The 9,933-nt window shown below is 38.3% G+C and overlaps 1 protein-coding gene across 6 annotated transcripts in view; it reads right to left on the reverse strand.

Moving 5' to 3' along the window:
* Positions 1-134, reverse strand: part of SNRK (SNF related kinase) — a 47,847-nt gene extending 47,713 nt beyond the window's left edge. For 2 of the 6 annotated variants that reach the window (XM_081283952.1, XM_081283950.1), the window contains exon 1: positions 7-134. Coding sequence is in view for 1 of the 6 variants with exons in the window: in XM_081283955.1 (XP_081140081.1) it covers positions 7-96 (90 nt within the window). In the remaining 5 variants the exon portion in view is untranslated. The remainder of the gene's footprint in view (positions 1-6) is intronic. The other 4 variants (XM_081283955.1, XM_081283953.1, XM_081283949.1 and 1 more) reach the window with 4 other exon arrangements.
* Between the last annotated feature and the right edge of the window lie 9,799 nt (positions 135-9,933).

Raw genomic sequence — 9,933 nt, forward strand, 5'->3', positions numbered from 1 at the left:
CCCTACCTCAGCCGGCAGGCGGGCGTCCGTCCGCAGCGGCCGCGGCGCCGACAACTCCCTCCCGGCCGCTGGAACCCCGCACCCAGCGCTAATCATAATACCGAGCGGCGGGCGGCCGGCAGCGGGAGGGTGGGGCCGAATGCGCCTGCGCGGGCTGTGCGTCACCGTGACGCAACGCTGGGGTGGGGCGGGGCCGGGTGGGGCGGGGCCGGGCGGGGCGCACCTGCGGCCGGCGCGCAGGCTGCTGGAGGGCATCCTGGTGGTGGCTAGAGGCAGGCGAATCCCCGTTGCGGTAGCTGGCGGTAGCGGTAGAGGCACCGGAGGAGCTTGGGGACTGTGCTGGAGGATGGACCACGAACACCAGACAATGGCCGGGAAAAGTAGCTCGAACAGTCAGGGGAAATTGGAGGGAAGGGACCGCATCTGCACAGGACTGCATCCTCAGGATGGGGGTCAGGGAGCAACAGGCACTTTTATCCTTTAAGGTTCGCCGCATCTCCCGACCAGGATTTAGCAAGGACAGGGAAGAAATTGTATATGCATATGCATGTATATACATGTGTATGTATGTACATTTACATATACACATACGCATAATGTTTTTTCTTTACACGTTCTTCTCTCTGGGAACTCAATTAGAAGGAATTTTGTTGATTTTGTTGCTATTTAAACAAAAGGAGAAGAGCACAGTAAACGAATGTAACCCTGGCTTTAAAGGTCAGCAGGAGACTGACCAGGCCAGGTGGCTTCTGGAAACAATGTGGAAAAATAGATTATGGGTGGAAATATTAAAGCACATGAAGTCCGGAATGCTAAATACGCAACCTGTGGCCTTGGGTGGTACAGCAGCACGGTTCCCACGCGGGAGGGTGGGATGGAAAAAATTTTAGCATTGGCAGGAGAGGATGGAGGGGGACTCCGGCTCCCTCTTTTGGACGCATGGCATGCCATGAAGACCAGCTTTCTGGGTTCCTAGAATCAAGCCCTAACAAGCCAGGTGCCAGGTTTCTCCTTTTCACTTTGTGTCCCCCACTTCTTTGCACCCATTCTCCAAGAAAGGCTTCTCTAGTAAAGGATACAAGCACAGAAAGGCTGCTTTGATGATGCTCCAACTTTGGTTGAGCTGACTGGAGGCAGATATCTAGATGGCTTTAGCAAATCTGTTGATCTGCAGCTATTGAAAGCTTTTGCTTTTAAACTTTCTACAGCATTAACTTTGCACATCTGAAGATGATTCGGAAGCAGGAGTGGATTTTTAGGAGGCACAAACCTTTTGACTCTGGTTAATGACATAAAGTGTCTTTCTTAAAGGATAACTTCCAGTTACCCTAATGTCCTAATCCTAACATTAACGGGGGGAATGCACCAGGCAAAGTTTCAGGCTAGGCCTCTGCTCCTCAAGGTGCCACCTTTGGGATCATTCTTACTTTGAAAGACCAAGAAAGGATAATCTCATTTTGCTATGGAAATTCTACTTTAACAGCATATTAAACAAGAGCTCCTAACTTGAAGTTGTGGAATTCATTCTTTTGTTGCTGGAAGACCATGCACTTTTCTCCTTGGGGAGGAATTACTAATCAGGGGACCTTGTAGCCAACCAAAGGGAGGAAATACCATGCAAATGATCTCCCAAGGGAATTCCAGTGGTAGAAGGCTTTTAACCCCCAGCAGGTCTGTAGCCACTGAGAAATAACTGTAACCATAGAACAATGATCATAATATATAAGCCCTTGAAAAAACAGTATTATATTGTTACTGTGTAACTCAGACTTTGAGTAAATCCTCTAAAGGAAAACAAGAGAAAAAAAAAAAGAGCTTCAAAGACATAAGTGAAAAGAGACAAAATAATAAATTGATTTAAATAAAGTCAGCTCCAATTCTCTTCCAGTTTAGAAGATATGATACAGGCTACATGGTAAATCATTTATTCATCTGCAGTATTTCTTGGGATGCTGGAGTACTGCTGGCAAGAATGTGACCCGTTTTCAATTCCACACCATAAATGTGCTAACTTGATCTGATTATGCTTGAGCAATATTTGAACACATTCAAGTACAAATTAATATATTATTACTTAACTTTGGATTTAAGCAAATGTGCTTATTTTAATGAAGAAGCCCCTTTCCAATCTGCCCTGGGGCTTTCTCCAACACACATTGCTTTTTTAATGCTAGGTCTTTTTATGGACCATAAGAAGCTTTAATTAGATATACAGCACTATACAAAAAAATGACAAGATGGAGCATGCAGGCTTGTATTACAGTCTCTGATTCAGATCTCAAAAATAACATGATGCCACTGATTTAAGAAAGAGATTGTTTATTGGAAGGAAACCAAGGAGGTGCTACAAATGAGATCAAGCAGATTGTGAAAATTAAGCAGATTCATGAAAGAATTGCCATTTTTATCTTGGGACCCTCAAAAGCATCATATGTAACAAAGTTTATCTTCACTAGATATTGTTATTTTAATTTTTTATAAATTAAAACTAAGGGCTGGGGCTGTATCTCGGTGGTAAAGCGCTTGCCTTGCATATGTGAGGCACTGGGTTTGATCCTCAGCACCACATAAAAATAAATAAAGATATTGTGTGTCCATCTACAATTAAAAGAAAATTAACTTAAATATATTTAAAACAGCAGATATTGAATATTCACATACCGTTTAATTTTGAACTGTGATATTTAATGTGATTTTTTTTACATTTTTAATTAGTCATTTATACATTAATACTTATGCACTTCTAAATTGGACCAAAAATAACGTCACTGGAATGGCCTAGAGAGTTCTCAAAGTCTTTCCCTCACCACCCCATGGGCATCAGTTAACATCTTATAACTTCCCCAAATTTGGTGACTTAAAACATTATTTTTTCAATTTCTGTAGGTTAGGAATTTGGAAGATATTTTGGCTTGGAATTCCATGAATTTGCAGCTAGATGTTTAACAGGACTGCAATTACAACTCTTTTATCTTAAATATCAGTTAAGACCACGTGTGTGTGTGTGTGTGTGTGTGTGTGTGTGTGTGAGAGAGAGAGAGAGAGAATATAGTTTTGATATTTGATACTTACTAAAAAGAATTGAAAACACCAGTACTTAATTCTGCTGGTTTATAACCAGTGCATCTGGCATGGGGCCAGGTGCTGTCTGGCTTTGAGTTCTTTCTCCACTGCTAAAAGCTGTGTGGCCATGGGCAAATTGTGTGATGTTCTTTTCCTCTTCTGTAAAATGGGAGTGATGGAGAGGACAATGGTATATTTCTTATAAGGTTTATGTAAAAGCAGTGGTTCTCAAAGCCAGCTTCCTAGACCAGCAACATGAGTTTCTCCTAGGAACTGGATCGAAATGTAAATTATCCAGCTCCACCTTAAATTCACCGCATTAGAAATTCTAATTTCTCTTTTTAAAGACTGCCATGTGACTTTGGTGAAGGTTAGAGTTTGAGAACCACTCTTGCTGGGATTTAGTTTATATGAAATGTTAGTACCTGGCAAATGTAAATAGTATATTAATGAACTTTTTTTTTTTAATGAGTATGCTATAATGTTGCCAAAACATGCCAAATTTAATTTAGGCCCAAAGAAGCATGTCCATTTTGTTCCTCTAATAAATAAATCCTGCTTAATCCTTTGTCCAAAGATTTCAATACAGCCTCCTAAATCCCTCATGATCTGGTCCCTGCCCTCCTTTCCTGCTCTTTCTATTCTCCCTGTGTATCACAGCACCTATTTTCTCATTTCTAAGAAATTTCACACCTCTAAGCCTTTGTCCATTTGGTTCTTTCTGCTTGGAAATGTTACCTTCTCCCTTTCTCTACTCCCTTCCTCCTTACTTTTTCTTTCTTCCTTCCTCTTTCTTTCTTTCTTTTGAGACAGGCTCTCACTAAGTTGCTGAGGCTGACTTTGAACTCTCGATCCTCCTGCCTCAGCCTCTTGAACCTCTGGGATTATAGACGTGTACTACTGTGCCTGGCATGGTTCACTGAAAATGACAGCATTTGTTTTTATCTGGAAAATTGTCTTACAGTTTGTTGAGAGTTTTGTCATGAATGCATGTTGGATTTTTGTCAAATGCTTTTTTTTTTTGCATGTATCAACATAACTATGTGATATTTGTCCTTTATTAAGACTATATTGTATTAATTTTTAGATGCTAAACCAACCTTGCATTCCTAAGATAAATCCAGCTTGGTCATTTCTATGTGTTGCTAGATTTTATTTGTTAATGCTTTGTTGAGGAATTTTTGTTCATGTTCATGGGATATGTTATGATGTCTCTGGCCTAATAGAATCAGGAAGGGGGTGTCCCCTCCTCCTCTGTTTTCTGAAAAACTTATGAGTGTTTGTTGTTATTTCTTCTTTAAATATTTGATAGAATTTACCAGTAAATTCTAAAATTCTACCTCTGTGAATTTTAATTACTAATTCAACTTATTCACTTATTATAGGTCTATTAAAATTACTAATTCAGTTTATTTACTAATTATAGGTCGATTCAGATTTTCTATTTTTTCTTGAATTGGGTTGGTAATTTGTTATTTTCTTTCTTTTTTTGGTAGTGCTGGGTATTGAACCCAGGGTCTTGTGCATGTGAGGCAAGCATTCTACCAACTGAGCTATATCCCCAGCCCTAATTTGTCTGTTTCTAAGAATGTACATATTTCATTTAAGATGTCCAATTTGTTGCCATAAGTTGTTCATAACATTTCCTTATAAACCTTAATTTTGGGCTGGGGATGTGGCTCAAGTGGTAGCGTGCTCGCCTAGCATGCGTGAGGCACTGGGTTCGATTCTCAGCACCACATTAAAATAAAATAAAGATATTGTGTCCACCTAAAACTAAAAGATAAATATTTTAGTAAATAAATAAAGAAACCTTAATTTCTGTTGGGTTAATACTGATGTGCCTTCTTTCATCCCCCTCCCTCCCTCCTTCCACCATCAGTGTAGGCAACAGTTTATAAATTTTGTTTTCTTATCTAAGAATCAACTTCTGGTCTCATTGTTTTTCCTCTATAATTTTGTTTCTATTGATTTCCACTGTGATATTGTTTCCTTTCTTCTATTTGTTTGGAGTATAATTTGTTCTTCTTTTGAGACCCTTCTTCTCTGGGTTAAGCATTAAAAGTTATAAATTTACCTTGAAGCCCATTAGCCACATCCCATACATTTTGATTGATTGTATGTTTATTTCCATTCATTTCAAATACCTTCTAATTTCTTCTGTGTGTGTGTGTCCTTCTTTGACTTGTAGGTTGTTTAGAAATATGATGTTTGATTTCCTAATATTTGGGTATTTCAAAAAGTTGCTTTTGTCATTGATTTTTATTTTATGTTGCCATTTTCATTGATGATTTCAATTTTTAATTTTTTTCTTTTTATCTTTTTTTTTTTTGTTGTTGTTGTTGTTGTTGTTACCAGGGATTGAACTTTGGGGCATTCAACCACTGAGCAACATCCCAGCCCTTTTTTTGTTTGTTTGTTTATTTATTTATTTATTTATTTATTTATTTATTTATTTATTTATTTTTATTGGTTGTTCAAAACATTACATAGTTCTTGATATATCATATATCACACTTTGATTCAAGTGGGTTATGAACTCCCATTTTTACCCCGTATACAGATTGCAGAGTCACATCAGTTACACTTCCACTGATTTACTTATTGACATACTCATGTCTGTTGTATTCTGCTGCCTTTCCTATCCTCCACTATCCCCCCTCCCCTCCCCTCCCCTCCCCTCTTCTCTCTCTACCCCCTCTACTTTAATTCATTTCTCCCCCTTGTATTATTTTTCCCTTTCCCCTCACTTCCTCTTGTATGTAATTTTGTATAACCCTAAGGGTCTCCTTCCATTTCCAAGCAATTTCCCTTCTCTCTCCCTGTCCCTCCCACCTCTCATCCCTGTTTAATGTTAGTCATCTTCTCATGCTCTTCTTCCCTACTCTGTTCTTAGTTATTCTCCTTATATCAAAGACATTTGGCATTTGTTTTTAGGGATTGGCTAGCTTCACTTAGCATAATCTGCTCTAATGCCAGCCATTTCCCTCCAAATTCTATAATTTTGTCATTTTTTAATGCAGAGTAATACTCCATTGTGTATAAATGCCACATTTTTTTTTAATCCATTCGTCTATTGAAGGGCATCTAGGTTGGTTCCACAGTCTTGCTATTGTGAATTGTGCTGCTATGAATATCGATGTAGCAGTGTCCCTGTAGCATGCTCTTATTAGGTCTTTAGGGAATAGACCGAGAAGGGGAATAGCTGGATCAAATGGTGGTTCCATTCCCAGCTTTCCAAGAAATCTCCATACTGCTTTCCAAATTGGTTGCACCAATTTGCAGTCCCACCAACAATGTACAAGTGTACCCTTTTCCCCACATCCTCGCCAGCACTTGTTGTTGTTTGACTTCATAATGGCTGCCAATCTTACTGGAGTGAGATGATATCTTAGGGTGGTTTTGATTTGCATTTCTCTGACTGCTAGCGATGGTGAGCATTTTTTCATGTACTTGTTGATTGATTGTATGTCCTCCTCTGAGAAGTGTTTCTTTAGGTCCTTGGCCCATTTGTTGATTGGGTTATTTGTTATCTTATTGTCTAATTTTTTGAGTTCTTTATATACTCTGGATATTAGGGCTCTATCTGAAGTGTGAGGAGTAAAGATTTGTTCCCATGATGTAGGCTCCCTGTTTACCTCTCTTATTGTTTCTTTTGCTGAGAAAAGACTTTTTAGTTTGAGTAAGTCCCATTTGTTGATTCTAGATATTAATTCTTGTGCTATGGGTGTCCTATTGAGGAATTTGGAGCCCGACCCCACAGTGTGTAGGTCGTAGCCAACTTTTTCTTCTATCAGATGCCTTGTCTCTGGTTTGATATCAAGCTCCTTGATCCATTTTGAGTTAACTTTTGTGCATGGCGAGAGAAAGGGATTCAGTTTCATTTTGTTGCATATGGATTTCCAGTTTTCCCAGCACCATTTGTTGAAGATGCTATCCTTCCTCCATTGCATGCTTTTAGCCCCTTTATCAAATATAAGAAAGTTGTAGTTTTGTGGGTTGGTTTCTGTGTCCTCTATTCTGTACCATTGGTCCACCCGCCTGTTTTGGTACCAATACCATGCTGTTTTTGTTACTATTGCTCTGTAGTATAGTTTGAAGTCTGGTATCGCTATACCACCTGATTCACACTTCCTGCTTAGCATTGTTTTTGCTATTCTGGGTCTTTTATTTTTCCATATGAATTTCATGATTGCTTTCTCTATTTCTACAAGAAATGCCATTGGGATTTTGATTGGCATTGCATTAAACCTATAGAGAACTTTTGGTAATATCGCCATTTTGATGATGTTAGTTCTGCCTATCCATGAACAGGGTATATTTTTCCATCTTCTAAGATCTTCTTGAATTTCTCTCTTTAGGGTTCTGTAGTTTTCATTGTATAAGTCTTTCACCTCTTTTGTTAGGTTGATTCCCAAGTATTTTATTATTTTTGAGGATATTGTGAATGGAGTGGTTGTCCTCATTTCCATTTCAGAGGGTTTGTCGCTGATATACAGGAATGCCTTTGATTTATGCGTGTTGATTTTATATCCTGCCACTTTGCTGAATTCATTTATTAGCTCTAATAGTTTCTTTGTAGACCCTTTTGGGTCTGCTAGGTATAGAATCATGTCATCTGCAAATAGTGATAATTTAAGTTCTTCTTTTCCTATTTTTATGCCTTTAATTTCTTTCGTCTAATTGCTCTGGCCAGTGTTTCAAGAACTATGTTGAACAGAAGTGGTGAGAGAGGGCATCCCTGTCTTGTTCCAGATTTTAGAGGGAATGCCTTCAATTTTTCTCCATTCAGAATGATGCTAGCCTGGGGCTTAGCGTAGATTGCTTTTACAATGTTGAGGTATGTTCCTGTTATCCCTATTTTTTCGAGAGTTTTGAACAAAAAGGGATGCTGTACTTTGTCGACTGCTTTTTCCGCATCTATCGAGATGATCATATGGTTCTTATTTTTAAGTCTATTGATGTGGTGAATAACATTTATTGATTTCCGTATATTGAACCAGCCTTGCATCCCAGGGATGAATCCTACTTGATCATGGTGTACAATTTTTTTGATATGATTTTGTATCCGATTCGCCAGAATTTTATTGAGGATTTTTGCGTCTAGGTTCATTAGAGATATAGGTCTGTAGTTTTCTTTCTTTGAAGTGTCTTTGGTTTAGGAATCAGGGTGATGTTGGCCTCGTAGAATGAATTTGGAAGTTCTCCCTCTTTTTCTATTTCCTGAAATAGCTTGAAAAGTATTGGTATTAGTTCCTCTTTAAAGGTTTTGTAAAACTCTGCTGTATACCCATCCGGTCCTGGGCTTTTCTTAGTTGGTAATCTTTTGATGGTTTCTTCTATTTCCTCAATTGATATTGGTCTGTTTAGGTTGTCTATATCCTCCTGTCTCAATCTGGGCAGATCATATGACTTAAGAAATTTATGGATGCCTTCACTATCTTCTATTTTATTGGAGTATAAGGATTCAAAATAATTTCTGATTATCTTCTGTATTTCTGAAGTGTCTGTTGTGATATTGCCTTTTTCATCCCGTATGCTAGTAATTTGAGTTCTCTCTCTTCTTCTCTTCGTTAGCATGGCTAAGGGTCTGTCATAATGGAATGAAACTGAAAATCAACGATAAAAGAAGGAAGGAAAAATCATGCATCACTTGGAGAATGAACAATAGGTTACTGAATGATCAATGGGTTATAGAAGACATTAAGGAGGAAATTAAAAAATTCTTAGAGATAAATGAAAACACAGACACAACATATCGGAATCTATGGGACACATTGAAAGCAGTTCTAAGAGGAAAATTCATTGCATGGAGTTCATTCCTTAAAAAAAGAAAAAACCAACAAATAAATGATCTCATACTTCATCACAAAATCCTAGAAAAAGAAGAGCAAAATAACAGCAAAAGAAGTAGAAGGCAAGAAATAATTAAAATCAGAGCTGAAATTAATGAAATCGAAACAAAAGAAACAATTGAAAAAATTGATAAAACTAAAAGTTGGTTCCTTGTTTGTTTTGTTTTGAGACGGGGCCTCACTAAGCTGCTGAGACTAGCTTTGAACTCACCATCCTCCTGCCTCAGCTTCCTGAGCCTGATTACAGGAGTGCACCATTGCACCTAGCTCAATTTTCTTAAGAATTTTAGGACTTGTTATATGGCTTAACACATGGTCTATCCTGCAGAATGTTTCCTGTATGTTTGAGAAGAATATCTATTCTGTTATTTGATGGAATATTCTGTAAATGTTAGTTAGATCCTAGTTGGTTAATGGTGTTGTTCAAGTTTCCTATAAATTTTGCTGATTTTTTTAGATAGTGTGATTATGTAATAATATAGCAAAAGCAAAATTATCTGGTGGGCTTACTCTAATCATGTGAACCCCTTAAAAGTAGATAATTTTTTCTGGTTTGTGGGCAGAAGGGGAGATCAGAGAAATTCAAACTGTGAGGCGAATTCAATGTGTCATTGCTTTGAAGATGGAGGGCCAGATAGAAAGGACCATAGTGAAGTTTCTAGAAGCTGTGTGATTTCTAGTCAACAGCCAGAAAACAGCACACCATTACTTACAGCTACCAGGAATTGAATTCTTCCAACAACCAGAATGAGCCTTGGAATCAGATTCTTTCCCAGAGCTTCCAAATAAGAGGTCAGTCTGGCTGACAGTTTGATTTCAGCCTTGGGAGACAGTAAGCTGGGTACCCAGTCATGTCCACCTGAACTTCTGACCTCCAGAATGGTGAATTAATGAATGTGAGTTGTTTAAGCTGCTGGTAGTTTGTCATACAGCATTAGAAAACTAATACAAACTGTGTCCAGTTTTAATTTGCCATACCTAGAAGTCCTGCCTCCTAGAAAAAAAAAATTCTGGA

The sequence above is a fragment of the Spermophilus citellus genome, assembly GCF_964194105.1.
Source record: "Spermophilus citellus genome assembly, chromosome: 3".
Lineage (NCBI taxonomy): Eukaryota > Metazoa > Chordata > Mammalia > Rodentia > Sciuridae > Spermophilus > Spermophilus citellus.